The sequence below is a fragment of the Melanaphis sacchari genome, unplaced genomic scaffold, assembly GCF_002803265.2.
Source record: "Melanaphis sacchari strain LSU unplaced genomic scaffold, SCAv2.0 Contig40_pilon_pilon, whole genome shotgun sequence".
Lineage (NCBI taxonomy): Eukaryota > Metazoa > Arthropoda > Insecta > Hemiptera > Aphididae > Melanaphis > Melanaphis sacchari.
The window spans coordinates 818,392-837,437 of record NW_020271264.1 but is presented as its reverse complement, the minus strand read 5'-3'; the positions used below and the strand labels follow the sequence as shown (position 1 = coordinate 837,437).

The 19,046-nt window shown below is 23.4% G+C and overlaps 1 protein-coding gene across 2 annotated transcripts; it reads right to left on the bottom strand.

Annotated features, from left to right (window-relative positions):
* Window positions 1-3,276: 3,276 nt before the first annotated feature.
* On the bottom strand, window positions 3,277-18,131 carry LOC112597294 (acyl-CoA Delta(11) desaturase-like). 2 transcript variants are annotated; one of them, XM_025343264.1, is made up of 6 exons: window positions 17,960-18,131; window positions 5,711-5,984; window positions 5,506-5,636; window positions 4,590-4,795; window positions 4,345-4,530; window positions 3,277-3,824 (listed from the first exon to the last, which is right to left on the bottom strand). In XM_025343264.1, exons 2-6 carry the CDS (start codon window positions 5,967-5,969, stop codon window positions 3,500-3,502), a joined length of 1,107 nt encoding a protein of 368 aa, XP_025199049.1. In that variant the 5' UTR covers window positions 5,970-5,984; window positions 17,960-18,131; the 3' UTR covers window positions 3,277-3,499. The 2 variants fall into 2 exon arrangements, with proteins under 2 accessions (XP_025199049.1, XP_025199050.1); XM_025343265.1 differs by lacking the exon at window positions 17,960-18,131 and adding an exon at window positions 13,564-14,044.
* Between the last annotated feature and the right edge of the window lie 915 nt (window positions 18,132-19,046).

Sequence of the window (19,046 nt, the reverse complement as noted above, 5' to 3'; positions counted from 1 at the left end):
TTAACTCTTATGTATCTGGCCAACCCACCATGCAATAAACTATCATAGTCGATTATGCCGACGACAAAGTGATTTTATCTATAAATGAAAATCTTTTAGGTATATCATTAAATTTACAAATAAATTTTATTCTCTTGTCAAGTGGTATGATAAATGGCGAGTCAAAATAAATCTGTAGGTAGGTACTACAACGTTCACACTCAAACAAGAAATATGCCCAAACAATTACCCTGAATAACGTACCAATTCCCTCTTCCTACTTAGTTAGATAATTGGGCTTAATCCTTGACAAAAGATTGACATAGAATAAACACCTTCGAATCAAAAGACTAACTTTAAATAATCGTACCCGTATGCTCGACCAGTCAGACCTCTTTTAATTAAAAATAAATTCTTCACACTAAATATCAAACTACTAATCTATAAAGCTCTATCTACTTAAACAGATCTGGACGTAGGTGTCGACTACATGCAAAAATTAATTCAACCTACCGTATTATTTAAAGCAAAATAAATTAATTCAGTAGAAATATCACAAAAAAATCATGAAATAAGTACCTAGGTATATTTAGTAACAAATTCTGATTGACAATCCACAATCATAATTGTTTTTCGTATTTAATGACATATTACTGGATTCAAATTTAGCACACCCATTACACTCATTACAGTGACCCAACTGACACTTAATATACAGCCGATCAGTATCCACTTGCCCAGATTTTTTTTCTAGAAATCATAAATGTATTCATTATATAAATGTATAATACAATAATAGATTATATGTAGTCATGTATGATATAAGTACTAGCGTACACTAGAAGTATTGGTAAAAAAATAAATCATTCTAGAATGTTATACAATTTTAGTCTGTCATAAAATTAAATACCTATAATGATTATGGAAAAAATAGTTTTTTTTTTTTATAATAAATACAATATAGCTCGACTAGCTCGTGAACAGTTGGAGTTGGAGATATATAATAATACATTATACTTCTATAGGTAAAAGATTTTGAAAAATTCTTTGATTAAATTTATCATTGATAAATGATAATATTATTTTGGTCATTTTTTCCCATTTGTTGTTTTATACACCAAAAAATATTTCTAAAAATGTTAATATTCTCTAGATGTAACAAGTGGTCGATTTTAAAAGAATTAGCCTATGCTATACAAAATATTTGTTTATATATTAACCCTACTATAAACAGTATAAACGTATCAGAACTGTTTTATAATATAATACTTTACTATTTGTACATGGTTCACGGAAAGGTATAAGTATAATAAGGTGTGTAAATGTAAATCAGTTAACAATTAACAACCATCTACAGTACAAATGTGAAATGTTGTAGCTATTTTCGTAATTGTAAATGCTTAATTCTATAGCCTTTTAGCCTTTAGGTAATCGAACACATAAACATATAGACATTGATAATGATCACAATTAAATACCTATACTAGAATTTCATTAGTTAAAATCTTACCATTAAATTATAGAATGTTATTTAAACAACTGTAAATAATTTTTTTCTTTTTAAGCAGATAGTTAAAAAAATGAATTTTATAGTACAAATTAAATACTTAAAAATATAACGCATAAATAAGTGTTTATTTTTTATGTTCAATAAAAAACTAATTACGTATTCAATTTGAAACATAAATAAAAAATATATATTATAGCTAGGTATATCATACGTACATTGTACGTCATCCAAAAATTATTTTTCACACAGAGGTCACGACTCGTGATTATTGAGATAAATAATAAGGATGACGGGAAAACATATTTTTTCATATATATCTCATGAAGTAGATTTTACTCTGATAATTTGACTGCCGAACAAAGGAAGCGTTTCCATTTTTCTTTCTCAAGTCGTTTATTGTTAAGCATGGCTTAATAAAATAACAAGATTTTTAAAAATACAATCATTAATCGATGATATAAATATAGGTATATCGTGTATTAGTGTAATGATTAATTTTATTCATCAGTATAAAAAAAAACCTAACTTCATACTAATGTCAAAGTTAAAAACAAAATGAAGCCATACAATACATTATCATGGTTCATGGATACTTAATAGATTTCATGGAGTATTTATACTAAGTTCAAATCAATAAAATTAATATATTATTTACGCTTAATACACATTTCCAAGCAAAACACATACACTACATTTTTCTTATCCCAAAAAATTAAACATTACTCGACTTGGTATATGTAATAAAAAAAAAATCATAAAAAACTAATTGTAGAAAACAATGAAGTCATAATTGTTTAACTACATAAAAACATGTATGGTACCATTTTTAGGTATAGACATTTTTATTGCAAACAACACCACCAATGTTTGTTCTATATACATTTAGAACCGAATGAGTAGTTACTGTCTTATGTCACAGAACATGTAATAATCAAATACGTATTAAATGTTATATTTTTAGTCTTTCAAAAAATGTACATATTTTCTTTATATACAGATTAACATAAGATAAATAAATTAGTCATTTCATAACCAAGGGTTTATTGTTTATTAAATAATATATAATGTTAAAATTACTACAATATGTTTACATTTATAAATATATATACATACACACACACACAAACATATATATATATATATTTATAAGTATATATAGTATATATTTTTATATTGTAGTAGTACACAAAATGTTTATCTATCAAGTTTGGAAGGCTTTAACTCATAATTTAAAAGGTTACTAATAGGATATTAATTATCAATGTATTGAGTTTTGTTAGATAATAATTGTAAAAAACAAAAAATGTATAGTTAAAGAATTTGTATTAAAAAAAAATACAATTTATATTATATATTTACTTGAAAAACATAAAATACGGTGTGAAATGGAGCCAGTTAGTATTCTTATCATATATTTTTAATTCATGTAATATTAAAATGTTCATATGTTCTTATTATGTAAAACAAAATAATTAATATATAACCACAATATAAAATAAAATACAATATTACTGTTCTGGAAAACCGAATAATCTATATAGAGGTGATTAAACTGATAATATGTGTATACATTTTAAAGGTGTAGTACATTGAATTTTTAAACAATATTATTGATGATTAGGAACTAAAACAAAAAAAAAAAAAAAGCGGACTTTATCATAAATATATTATTATTATTATTTATTTTTTTTTTTTGAAAATGATGGCTCCAAAAATGTATATAAAAAAATTAATAAATTAATTAAAATTATAAAATACTATACATATTTATATTTTATTACATAAAATATAATAACTAAGGAAAACTGTTTTAACTTTTTGTTTAAACTTTTTTTTAAAATATATCTTTATTTACATTGTTAAAAGTTTATGTGTATGGATCTGTCAATTATGTTTCCCCCCTTCACATTAACACTTCAGCATTCTATTAATTTCTTTCTTTTTTATTAAGAAAAACAAACTGTATTTGGTTTTTTTTCTTCGTATAAACATTTTCTAAAAACTATTTTTTTATCCTACATGGGATCTGTTGATGATAACGGCTTCTTCACGGTCTTCTGGTGATAATTCCTTGTCTTCCCATCCCCAAATGCTATTATGAGTTCCATCACCAGTTCGATCAACACGTTTGCGTATCATGTCCATAGATACTGTTTTTAAATCATAAGCCCAGCCTATTTTAGAAAAGAAATCTATAAACGCAGTAGTTAAATTAGCACGATAATTTCCCAATTCTGCTGCTTTATAGTCCCATGGAAACACATGATGATAGTTGTGCCATCCTTCACCAAGAGCACCTAACGCAACACCAATATTTTCAGAAGGATTGATAAATCTGTAAATAAAAATAAAATGTAAGTTACGCCAGAATGCATTTTATAATAATAAATTATAGTACTTCTTTTGTATTGCATACAGTACAAAAGTAGTGATATCTAACATCTTTTTTTAAAGCAAGCAGAATCTGAGATACATTTTAACATAGTTATTAAAAATTGTTTATGGAATGGTAAAGATTGTAAAAAAAACCAATTCTTTTTTTATAATATCATAATTTTAGTATTTAACAAAAAAAAAGAAATAATAATAATATTCACATTATAACAACTTTGATATATTGGGTGGTTAATAATTATTTAAAGAATATGTATTATTTTAAAAACTAATAACCTTATATAGCTATAATCTAGAAGTTCAAGGTCAAAATATAATTAAATTATAGAAACTGGCTTGGTTACCCAAATTTTATTATAAATGATTATAATTTTATAACATAATTACAAATTTATTAATAAACCCATTCTACAAAAACATAATAATTTAAATAAAATTATTTTATACTTTACAACACTTACTTGTCATAAGGTCTATCACCCCACATATGAGCAGCACTATTTACAAGCCATGTCATATTTAAAGTGAAAGTATATCGGAACATGGTAGCAACAAACCATGCATTAGACCATGTTTCACCCCACATGAATACAGGCACACAAGTAGGAACCAAGAAACATAAAACCGGCATCAACAACAAATAATACCTAAAAATTTTTTTTTTTAATTAATATTTTTGAATATTTTAAAATACATTAATATTTACGTCATCTGAAATACTACAACTGGATCCCGTTCTAAATCACTCATGTCAATACCACGTCCTTTTTCTTTTATTTCCGGGTGTTTACGACACAACAGCCATCCAACATGAGAAAAGAAAAACCCGCGTTTGGCATTATGAGGATCAGCATTTGTTTCACTATACTTGTGATGCATACGATGATCTCGAGCCCATTCATAAATGTGGTTCTATAATAAAAATAAATGTATTTAAATTAACTTGTTTACAATCATTACATATAAATTATATTCATAAGTTAGATAAGTTAACCTCCTAACTTATTAACATTCTATCACTCTGCTTTAGTAAATTATAAGCTTTAAATCTAGCAAACTAATATTTAGGATTACTGTTTAAAAATCTTAAAATAAGTTTTTGACATAGTAAGAATTACAAGTATCTAAAAATTAAAATATTATGATCTTATAAAATCATTAAATCCCATTAATTCAATTTTTCAGTAGAAAAAATTATGTTCTATTTACAGCATGCATTATTAAAACAATTAATAATACACATATACACTTTATTTTAAAACAATAGAAATTATAATTGTGTATATAGGTAATATGAATGTTTTAAAATCCTTAAGTACCACTACTGATAATTATTATCAATATAAGATAATATTACAAAAGATAATTAGTATAAAGTTACATCAGTAATTATATATTAGTATGATAATATGATATAAACAAGTTAGAAATGATTAGATTTTCAGCTGAAATATTTTTTTTTTTAAATTCTTAAAAAATAAGATGCAATAAAATTATAAAATAAATACAATTGTTGAATATTAACAAACAATATGTGTAGTTTCTACCTTCAGATTTTAGATTAGCTGAACCTTAAATTAATACCTTATAACTATAATAAAGTTAAGCAATTTTTAATTTACCTCAAAAGCAATTGTATTGAAGATCATTAAAATAATACGTAATGGAAGTTTTCCTTTATATGATCGATGGGCCCATAATCTATGGGCTCCAGCCGTAATTCCCAAACCGGACATTTGATACAGTAAAATTGCTAGAATACAAATATTAAATTAAAAAACATTTTAAATAAACATGATTAATTAATATGAAATATTTAAGAATTACCCCAAATTGATGTTGCTATTTTTGCAGAAGCAAACATTAGATATGCACCATACAGTGCAGCTATATGTAAGTAAACAAATAAAGCAACATTTCGCCAGACAATTTGTCTTTGATATCTGTATGGTTTGTATTTGTTATTTTCAATAGTTTCTCCTTCAGCTATCTGATTTCCTTCATCAACAACAGATGGTTCTGTATCATTTTCATTAAATAAAACACTAGGAGCGCCAACTGGGCGCTTGGTCATATTCGGGGCCATTTTTAGATGTTATTCCTATTGTAACACAAATAAAATAAATTTAAGATTAATTGTTAGTAGACTTCTGTCTTAATTAACACTTAAAATTCTTAAATTAAATAATTAAGCATTACATTTTAGAGTAATATAAATAATGATAATTATTATTTATTCATGGGCTAAATTTAAGTAAAAATTTCAAGTATAATGGTCAAACTCATCAAAGAGAAAAATCCCTTTTGTTAGAGTAATAATGGAGTACTAATAATGGATAATTAAAATAATACAAGCCATAAAAAGACAGAAAGACAAAATAATGAAAATTATTGTAATAGATAATTTTTGTTTGTATAGCATTCCTTTTTTTATTTAATTTGAAGTGTTCAGAAAAATCTTTATATGATACACAATATTACAACATGGCATGATATTTTTGAATCAATGAATATGCGTTTTCAATCTTATTAGAATGTTTAGTTTATATCATTATTTCTTATCAATATGTACAATAATATACAATAAAACAATAAAAAATAAAATGATAAAATAGTAAAAATAAATTTAGTATTTATAACTAATTAATATATGGTAACTAATTCACATGAATTAGAAAAATTGATTGAATCGATAACACGTGGCAATGGTAATTAGTATTTTTAAATAAGTGTTTGATTTTAGGGGGATCAAATTATAATATTGAAAATCTTTAAAAAAAAACCAAATTTCAAAAAAACTTAAGCAAAATTTCTAACTAAAAATTTAAGGACGACAACATTTCACCTGCATTTCTCTGTCTAATAATTATATAACACAGCAATTTTGAGCTCATTTTTTATTATTAGCATAATAAAATTATAATGAATTAACTTAATATTTAACTTGAAAGTAAAAACATCTGTATTTATATAATGGTTTTTTAAAGTTAACTATAAGAAAAAAAACATAAACAATTTAAATTTAATCAAGCAAACAAAATAAATAGTTTTTAAATATTCATATGCATAACATACTTCAAACACCACTATATAATAATAATGCTTATTATTTTTTGTCAGATGGAAGAGAGAAAAAAACAATATTTTTCAACAAAACACTGACGTCATCGTTTTTCACATAAATTTCAGTTGCACAATAATAATGCATTATACTCATCAACATACAGTAAATAAAATATATCAAGAGCAAGAAAAAAAATGTTTAATGACAAAACAAATACCATTTAATTAAATTTTAATTTTTTAATATTAGAACTGCTGATACGAGATTTTGATATGTTATATATCTACAACCAACATTGATGTTATTTATAAGGAAATTTTTCAATAGTAAAATTACACTCCCTTCCTATTTTAAATCTTTACGAGAAGCAACGTACTATTTAAACTAAATTCAGGATTATTGCTAATATTAAAAATATACTGAGATTAATCATGGTTATTCGTAATAAATTAAAATTTAGGATTGTGGATTATGTACCTATATTAGATTTATATCGGGTAGTAATAGAAGAATATGTAAATTATAAACATTGTTACGATAATTTTGTGGATTTAAAAGGTAAAAGTAAAATATGAAATATTTATAACACTATATTATTTATAGCATTTAAAAATCTTAATGCATGAATAACTAATAACTGATAAGTAATAAGTGATTGAAATATGTTTCATAAACATGAAAGCTATATTATTTTGCGTCGATTACTTTTTTTTTTATATTGATACAATTTCATACACATTACAATAGAAAAGTATTAACTACATACAATATCGCGTAAATGTTAAAAGTTAACTTGTCAACTTATTATCTATCTATAAATGTGAATAAATAGAATTTATAACTATTCAAATCTCATTTGAGACGAAAGTATTTATTGTTATACCAACTGCGAAGAGCGAACCATTGTTTTAATAGGTAAATGTAGTTAATTAAGAAATAGAAACGGTTTGATTTCTCAGTATAGTTAACTATTTTGAAACTTTCCTTCGAAATACTTATGAACAAATCAATAAGAATACAAACATGATTTAAACCTATACTCAAGGTTACAATAATTGATTGATTTACATAATTAAATTCCATAATATTGCGAAACTCATTGATTACTTTTATTATTAGTTAAAATGATTGTATTCAATTTTTTTACGTCGTACATGATTAAATCACGTGAACTTTTTCTCATAATTCTTATATAATGTTCAACAGATATCAAATTTAGGCCTATTCCATATTTTTATAGATAATAATAATAAAATCATAATTACAAAAATAATTATTCCGATACCAAGGTTTTAACAATGATAGTAATTAACAATAATAATTTTTAAACATATTTTATCAAAACTTAATTTGCAACAAAAATACATAAAAAAAAAAGGTACGAAAATTTAACATTGGTTACCGTGTATCGGAAAATAAACAAATAAACATCCACCTTAACTCCATTAAGTATTAAAAATTATTGCAACTTAAAAAATAATACAGAAATCATTAGGTGTTAACAATTAGTATTAAAATGATATATTATATAACTATTCAGTGCATTTTTTTCTCATTGTTAATAATTTACAACGAATCAGTTAAAGTAAGGGTTTAAGCTTCTGAAAATACATTTCTAATCATCTAAATAGACGTCTTTAAGATCTAACAAAATTTAGAAAATTTACGTAATATTTTTGTTCAGGATCTTATATACGCCGCTATATAAAGTTTATATATTTTATGACATATTAGGATTTTAGCCACTGTTCTTTATTACTCTGTATTATAATTACTACTATAATAATTATTCTTATTTAACTTTTTCAACTAAAATATAATTAATAAAAAAATTGTGTAATTGAAAAACAAGTTATACCCAGAGTAATTCATAATTTTTTTTTCTCTTTTATACGTTTGAAAAAAATATGATTGAATTGATACTAAAAAAATAAATATAATAAATCAATGATAGAAAATGTTGGTATAAAAATACACTTCACGTTTAATATACATTTAATATATTAAATTTGTTCTATAATATCACATTTTTTACTAAAAATTTAATATTAACTTTTTGAGTCTTGTAACATATCTAACTATACGATAATCACAATTTTATTATTTTAACAAGGTCGTAGAGGTCATATACATCAGAAACCTCTTCCTGCGCCAATCCAAATGATATGACTAATTGTCAATTAGGTAATAGTCATACTAAAGTGTCTACAGCATTTAAAAATAATGCTTCCCTGGTACGCAGTATTTAACCTTATATTATTCTAAAACTCTAAAATAAGAATCAAATTGACCTCAAACTAAGTAAAAATCGCCATGTGCAATTAAATTTTAACTTCAGGTAGATCAACAATGCATCAACAGGTGAAAGCATTGAAAGAAAGGACGATTCTAAATAAATTTTCTAAATTTTCAACTTGTTACAGAATTACGTAATAAGTCGAAGTGCGAAGTAGGGTCTGATTTCAAGGTACTTACGATGAAAACCAGAATTTAAACTATCTGATTTCACCTTTCGTTAAATAAACAATTATGAATTAATATTACATTTATACGACAACAATCGGGTCTGGATTGTGAGGGTATAAATACTAAGAACGAAAGAGTAGGAGAGTAATGTAAAATGAAAGAATCGAAAGTAATGTAAAATAAAAATCAATAATATTTATTGATGAAAAATTGCGTATTAGTTTTTTTTTTTTTTTTTAAGTTATTCATTGATTGTAGTAAACTATAAAATACCTACGAAAACAGCATAATTTTTATATAGCTAAGTACGACAAATGTGTTATAATTTATATTCATTCTGCAACCTTGGAATTTTGAGAAACAACTAAAAACTAAACTAACCAAGTATCATGTATATATAATATATATGAAATTAAACAATATATTATACATTTTGAAAATATGATAACTAGGGATGATACATTTTCGAACACGGAACTTATTCAATATTAAATTATTTCATTCTTACATCATAAAATAAGTAAAATACATCTAGGTATCTACTATTAGTGGAAACATTTAAGAAGACACTACACCCGGATGTATTGTGTTTGTGTTGTCTTTCTCTTCCAAACATACATCACCAATTTTCGTTTAGACAAACCAGTTTTAGATGATAGTTTTAATATTACAGTGAATCTTAAAAGTAAAACTTATAAGTAAAATTTTTATCTAAGACATTTTTGTAGTACTTTATCGATATTTTAATTTTGAAGTGAGTTATATAACAATATAAAATATTGCAATTTTAAAATGCTCATAACTCGCTTTAAAACTGCAATATGATGCCTTTGAAAATATTCTTTTCTTAAAATCTAATTATACCTTTAATTCACTTTAATATTAATGTTAACAACACATTCAAGTATATCTTACCTCTTAAGCATACAATTAATTTTCATAAAATTATACTTAGTAGTTAAAATTGAAAGAAACAATATTTTAAATTCTTTAATAAATTATTTAGTAAAAACACTTATCATATTATCATATTTTATACTTTATAACACTACTGTTCAAGTTTTATACTTTATTTTACATCTTCAAAATTATAATTTTTTTTTTTGCAAGGGGGAGATATGAGTACAAAACTCAAATTAGTCACATTTTTATCAATATCTTGTAAGCAATTGAGAAGCAAGTAAACTTTAACAAGCTAAACTATTCAAATGTTTTGTAAATGTACCGATAAATATAATTATTAAATAAATAAAAATAAATTGTTTGGAAGATTTAAACCTAATAAGCCGAAAATTGTACTGGCTACCATAAGTCTTAGAAATCTATTAGGTCTGGCTACCACTTAACAACTATTAAATATAATTAAATGTTTTCATTTTTGGGGTTATATTTATTTAGTGAACAATAAATTATTTTTATTATTAATTAAATTGTTATATTTATATTACTTATTTCTATATCAGTTATACTAAATACCCACCAATAAGTATTTAATTATAAATAAAATAATAATTGAAAAATACTAATAGTTACAAATAAAATATAATTGTGTAATATGACAATATTACATAAATTATGGCCATCACAATAGTTAATTAATCCTTAAATATAATAAATACATTTATTTAAATGTTTACATATATTAATAATTTCAATATTTATAAAAATTATGTTGATATACAGTATACCTAATAAGATTGTTGGAAATATATAAAACTTTAAACTTCCAATTATTGAACAGTTATGGAGAAAATATTTTTCATAAAAATATTTGATTTATACACTAGGAATTTTAATAAAATTAATTAATATGAATTAAAATACCTAAAAAAAATTGAATATTGTTTTTCAAATATTAAATATCAATTATGAATATTAAGGTACATTAAAAAAATAATTTAAAAAAAATATGTATCAACTACATTCAGCACAACAATGGGTTTTATCGTTTAATCTAAGGTCATATAATATTGTATTATGTATAAACCAAAATATTTTTATAAAAATTATTTCTGTTGATTATTGATAAAGCAAATTAAAACCAACTCCATGTTTTTGTCCTATAAAATAATAGAAGGGTAATTTTTTACCTTGAATCTTGATATTATCAACAGTATTTAATTCAAAACAATAATACAAACAACATTGATCAAATTGATATAAATGTTTGTAAAATAATTAAAATTAAAATAAGTTTATTTATTAGGTACAACTAAATATTTAAACATAAAGATATAAATTACAATTTTATACCATAGTATGCATAATATTATTAAATCGTTAAAATAGTTTACCAATTAATGAGTTCACAATAAGTAAACATATAATAAATAACAACTACCATATAGGATTTAAGAACTATATTAAATACCTTGAACTACCATTTGATCATTTTTTTACTCGAATACCAAATTACTATCAAGTTGTACAAAATGGAATATTTTTTTTTAATAATACTAGGTATAGGGAAAACGATAAACTTGTAATTTGTGAAACCGTCAAAATTAAAAAATTAAATTTTATGTCCTTATCAAATATGCAATTTAAGTTCCTAACTATTCATTCAACCTTCATTAATCAAACATCTCTAATATATTTTGATATGTTCCAGATTAAAGAAATTTCTAACAACTAAAATTCAAAATTAAGAATAGTTTTAATAATATTTTAACATCAGGAAAAACATCTTTCAGTCCACAAATTAATATATCTAATGAGCTAGTTGGCACAGTTTTCTTCACTTTCAATTTAATTTCCTTTAACTCAATCTATTCTTAAATATGGATGAACATGTAATATTTTTAAAATTATCTTTTTAAAGATCACAAGCGTATTTAACACCATAAAAATTACAATTCACTGCATATTTTAAGAGGTAACAAGTAAGACAGTTAAGTCATGTATAAACATTTTTTTTTTTATAAAATTATCAATTATTTTTATTATATAAAATAAATTCTCTAAAATTTAACTAAGTAATACATTTGACATGATAAAAATTTACCTAATCAATATTAGATCCTTAAATAAAAAAAGCCCTAATTAACTCAATTTTTTGTTTGTTTTGTTTTTATACAATCAGAATTTATTATAAAACAACATTAAAAAAAAAAACATTATATTTTTTATTAAAAAAAAATTAAATGTATATTTTTATTTTATAATCTAAAGCAAAATATTTTTATGGATGAAAATTGAATATTAAATAATTAATTGTTTGTTAATCAATATTTTAAGTTTAAGTGAAGTAATGAATAAATATTTTGCAAAGTAAACTTATGTAACTCCACAATTACTTATCTAAATCTTAAATACTTTTATAACAACTCATTCAAAGTTCAATTCTTATATATTTTAATTCTCAAATAAAAACTATTTGGTATTAAAAAAATGTCAAATACTTTTTGAGAAAATGAGATGAGGGTTTACTGATTTAATATTTATAAAAAAGCTGACTTTGATTTACATGATTTTAATTTATCCAAAATAAATATCATAAATATTACATGTAATTAAAAAAAAATAAGTACCTATTGAGTATAATTATGCATAGGTACCTAATTAGCATTTTTGTTTAAAGTACTTGAATACTTTTAATTTCTTTAAACCTTATTACTGCATTAATTACCTCTTTATGAAAACAAATTTAAGCTATTCTAAAAGAAAAATAAACAGCATAAATTATAATTTTAAATACAACAAACAAAATGTAGTTTTAGTTTAATTAAAAATTTACTATTTTATTAAAAAAAAAATGTTTAGCTAAAATAGTATTTCTGATACTTAATATAGTTCATACAGTTTAAATACAAATAAGGTCAACTAATATAAGCATTTATTTAACTAATTGACCTGTTAATGTTAGTTAATTTCATAGATAATGATTATCAATACAAACAATTACTACAATAATTAGTAGGTATTATAACACATTAGAACAAATTATTTATAAATTAAATACGCTATAGAGATCGAACGCAAATAGGTCTAACAAGTCAAATTAAAGTGCAATATTTTATTTGGCAGAAAATATAAAAAATTTGATAACACTCCAAGTTAAATTGATTTAAAACAGAGATCTACACAGTGGTCAACAATATTATTATGAAACAAATAAAACCATATTATGCTAAGAATTTAGATAATTTACCTGTTTTTCCGATTTATTGCAAGTATTTGAACGCGTATTGAATACACGTAATAAAAGAAAATATACTTAATATATTTTACAAATTTTAACACACGAATTTTTCTATTTTTAAAACAGACCGCAATCGGAACGACAAAGGTCGTGAAACCGAAAACAGAACATATTTATTACCGAAATCGAAATAATGACGCCTTAAGAACGTCGTACAAAATTACAGGTTGCGTCGAAAAGAAAACAAGCAGAACGTACAATATATGATTTTTATAAAAATTCCTATTAATTACGAATGCTCGAAGACACCCTGAAGTTTTTCGTATGCGATGTAGTTATTTTTTATATTATTTAATAACACAATAACAAGTACGGGCGCGAATGACAGAATAACGATTGTAAAGTTGCGAGCCGCAACGTCCGCGGAGACGGCAAGAACTGAAAAGAACTGAATTTATCCAATTACCTATTACTTAACAAACTAATACCTATGGACATTGGACACGACTGGGAAACGAAAAATTAACGGACGACCCCTTTTTGATAAAAACGTGATAAAAAAAAAAAACATGACGTAATCGCAGCCGTGTCTCCCACTACCCCGTTAAGTAGAGAGTAGTGCGAACAAGAGTAGCGCTGCTGTCGAGCCACACGGCGCCAAATCATCAGTGTTGTACAAAAATATTTAATGGTGTATAAATGCGCGCAAAAGTGCACCGATTTCTCGACCTGGAGTGTTACGACGAAATATGAATGACGATAATTATGACATACGTGCCATACGTGGTATTTAATAAATAATTCATAGCCATTTAGATCGCCCCTAATGGCTAATGCCTAATAATTGCCTAATGCCCTATCGACCGTCCAATTGATATTATGTAGATGATCAAATATAATATTTTTAATAATTTATAACTTGATAGAATATTTTAATATTTAGTGTAAAAATTAATATATAATGTATTATTCTTATTATATTTCTACCAATATAAAGTAAAAACTATGAGTCATATCCTCATATGTTAATAATTTATTCGTGAATAAAAGTAATAATAAAATAATTTACATATTACAATAACCCGATAGTCGTACTCGTATGCCATGTCATGTCCAATGCAATTGTTATATTTAAAACGTACTATACGCCTTTATAAGAAATACATGAAAATTAATCACTCTTAACTTCCGCCTAATCATAAAACAATTATACAAATTTAAACGTAAATATCTTGGTTTTATTATTTTTACAATATATATAATAATATAAATTTTACCCCAATATTCTTTTTTCAAGTAATCCTAAATAAGTAATACTTTATAATTCTAATTTTGTTCAACACCTGCTATTTTATTATATGTATAGACAATAGATTAGGTTCGAATTACTTTATTAAAGTTCAATTACAGCATCTTTACCAAAATTTCACGAATTTACTTTATTTTGATGAAAATTCAAAATTAATTCTATAAACAATATTGACATGCCTTCATGATCTTATCATACTTATGATATTATATCAACAAAAATAACATTCCTATTAATAACACTGAATCTCTCTCTATTTACCTACATACTCGTATTTCATTTTTAAACAGCATCCACATTGTATGATTGTTTTTAGTAAAAAGAGTGAACACTGAAAAAGTTTAAAATATGAATATTTTAAATAAAAAAAAAAATGTTAAATAAAGGATAACTTTGAATCTTAAAATTCACACTTGTACATTTTATAAAATAGGTAATTATTAATAACAGAGAATACTTATAACTGCTAAATAACATTAATAAAAACATTTAAATTAGACTTTGAGTAGTAGTGAATAGAAAACATTAATACTCAATATACTTATAAATTATCAATTAAAAGAAAAAGAATGAACTGATACCCGATAAAGTAAAAACAAAATTCTATTATATCAACGTAATGTTTCAATATCACAAATTCATAGATATACAATAGTATTGAATAGGCCATATTGATAATGGTGGTGCCATATTTCAACAAAAATACTGTTTTTTTTTCAAAGGAGCAGATTTAAAAAGAATGAACAAAACCATGAATATATTAAATGCATTTTGAATGTGAATGCATTTATTTTTAAAATTAATATGATTGAGAATGTCTAACATGACCAATGACAAAACATTTTTTTCAATAATAATATTAATATAACATTCACTAGCTTTAGCTATACATATTAATATAGATAATAATATGAATTATGTATAACAACCAATAAATAGTTGAAACAAATATTTTTTTTTACAAAAGTACAACTGCAATATAATTCATAGAAATGCCAATTGATTTATAAACTTATGTTCAAAAAAAAAAATTACTAAATATACATTTTTGCCAAACACACCAAATTATTAGAAAAATTACCTTATTCTTTCTATTAAATGAGATATAATAATTAAAAACTAATTAAATTTATTATAATATGGGTTAAGGATAAAAATTTGCAAATTTTATTTTTAACTTTTTTTGTAGGTTATTATTGAAGCATTGTTTTTCCATTCAATTTTACAAATAATAAAACTGTTTAACATTTTAATAACATTTATGAATAAAACTATTATGGTAATTTTATAGATAAGATTAAATAATAATTAGTAAAAGTACTTGAAACAAAATATAAATTAGTAATTTATTATACAAAATACAATATTGTGATATTACTAAAAAAAAAATTTGTGAAAGATAAAAATAAAGAAAAAAATTTAATTTACTGTTAAGTATAACTACATCCAACTGACAATTGCCTGGTAACCTAATTTAAATTATTTTAGATAACATAACTATTAATTTAATTTTTATATAATATATTACTTTACAATAGTTAGTATTTTTAATTGCCTATAAAGTATGTGTTTTAACAAAGTATACTAAAATTCAATACTCATTAACCTGTCACTGGTTTCACTACGTTTTGTATCATAATAGGTATAATATTAGTGTTGCATTAACATTATCATTTTTTCGATGCTGTGAATTACTATGCAAAATTAGAGTAATAAAACAGAGATAAAAATATTTATCTTTACAAATATTTGATTACTAATAAAAATTGTTATTCAAATTGTCAAATAAAAAATTAAAAACAAATAATTTTTGATTGGAAAAAATATACATAGTCATCATTTCCACTTTCTACATTATTTGGAATACAAAAATAAAAATCTGCACCGGTATCATCAGTCATTTAATATGTGATTATTCTCAGCTTCACTTATCTGTTTAGACATTTTTTCACAATATTTGTCAAATTTTGTGTATAAAAGTTATATAGAAACAATAATGATACCTTTAGTATTGTGAGAGCGGGATGCTAACATAATCGCGGTATTACAGGATTCAATAGATCATAATAACCACAAATACCTAGATGTTTTCGCACTGGATTTTTGGTTATTTTAGTATAATATTATCTGGATAAGAGATATATGGAGTTTCAAAACAATCTATTTTTATTTGAACAAATGATTCCTAATATAAGCTTAATGTTAGCAGAATGCCAACTCCAATACTGATGATAGTTTTATTGTATAAATGGTAAAATGTATATTATATACAAATTCACTGAAATTTTTAAACTTGTCTGTTCAGTCTTTATAGTAATTATAGTAATTAATCGGTTCAACAGCTCCCGTCAAAGCCGTGTCAGATGGTTGTAATATAGCACACTATGGTTTTATATCCGTGATGATTACAAAAAGTAGTTTTAACTATTCTAGTTAAAAACTAGTATGTTATGATATTAATAGCTTACATTAAATTTTAACGAATATTTAGAATTAAGTTGTTACATTGTATGGCCTATGTAACTACTAAATCTTAGTTATGCTTATATATAAATATATATTTTTATAAACATGATAATTCTTAAATAAATAGCATTATTTTCATAACAAAAATCTACTACCTGTTTTTAATATTTATAATGTAAAAGAGTCAAAGAGACATTTTAATTCCTAAATCATTTTTATAAGAAAACTTAAATAATAAAAAAATATTAACATCATGTATGAATTATTATAATTTATAACAAAATTATGATTTAATAGTTATTTGTAATAGTATATTGACGTAGTTGATACACATAATATTATAAGTATAGAATTATTGAAGTCAAAAGTTCGTAATTTATTTCCTATTCATATAGACATCCATCCAGGAGATAATAATATAATGATAACGTGTTTTATGAATAATGAAATTATTGAAAATATTAACAGAAGTGACCAACAGCAGTAAGATCTGTGACAACTTAATGGATTTTCGTAAATTAGATAAAAAACAATTACTTAAAATTAAATGCAATAAAACGAATATAACTAACAACTCATATTGTCGGCAATCATCATTGAATTAATTACGAAAAAGTGTATAGAACTTACCTTTTTAAAAATGTATTTACGACTCAAATTCTCTTGAAACCAAACCACAAACAACTATTAATTATATATGAACTTAGAAAATAACCCTTAGAGTTTAGTTAAGTCTCCGAATAATCTTTATTTAAAAAATAATTTGACCAAAACTTGATAGAACAATTCGGCACATCAAAAGAAAGTTTCTAGAAATTGAGGTTACGTATGTTCATCGATTCCTCTTTGAATCTCCCTGGAATTTTTTGAAACCGTGATAACATTTATTATGTTATCATTGTGATAGTACCAAACGTGGCTGTAAATTGTAATCTTTGATATTATCTGTGGCTTTAATGCTGTACCACAGAATCGCGATTTAAAATATACCATAAATACCTAATATTTTAAACCATTTATCGAGTGTAACATAATTTGCTGTATTGAACTTAGAAAATGTATAAGAATACTTTACTAATGTTTGAATACTGATTAGTGATTACACACTACACAGTACACTTACTGCATATAACCATTGTCCATTACGAAATTGTAATGTCATACCTATTCTTTTACAGCTATTTATAAACAGGTAAAATTTTGATGAATTTGAAATATTTTAATTACCTAATTATTGTCGATAAAAAAAAATTCACGTTATATGCCTAATCGATTAAGTTTGAATTTTAATGAACTTGTAAAATCTTAAACATTTGCAAATTATTTTGTAATTAGAAATTCATAAATTTTTTTTTATTTTCACCTAAAAATTGAATATTTAATATAAGGTTCTTTAAAAGTTTTACAACATACCTATAATAAAAAAATAATTTTGCTGGAAAGTAAAATTAATTTTTATGATCGATTGACGTTTGTAACATAACTATTTCTCCTCAAACAATTTTTTATATTGTGTTATATCAATGATTATATAATAGGTAGTCTATTTTATAATAAATAGTTAGGTATATCTGATATGTGTAATTAAAAAGTAGTACCTTATCATAGACACTTCAACACTAGAAAATTAATTAAAATCCTTGAAATCAGTCTGCACTCTAAATAATTTTAAAATTATGATTATGTATAATATCTTTCAATGATTTTTCGCCTTTAT

Bases quoted from the DNA above. Each gene is read 5' to 3' on its own strand.
- LOC112597294 (XM_025343264.1), bottom strand. From the start codon at position 5,969: ATGGCCCCGAATATGACCAAGCGCCCAGTTGGCGCTCCTAGTGTTTTA. The intron at 4,531-4,589 runs GTAAATATTAAT...AAAAATTTTTAG, and splicing joins GTTGTAGTATTTCAGATGAC to GTATTATTTGTTGTTGATGC. The intron at 3,825-4,344 runs GTAAGTGTTGTA...TTTTATTTACAG, and splicing joins GGTGATAGACCTTATGACAA to ATTTATCAATCCTTCTGAAA.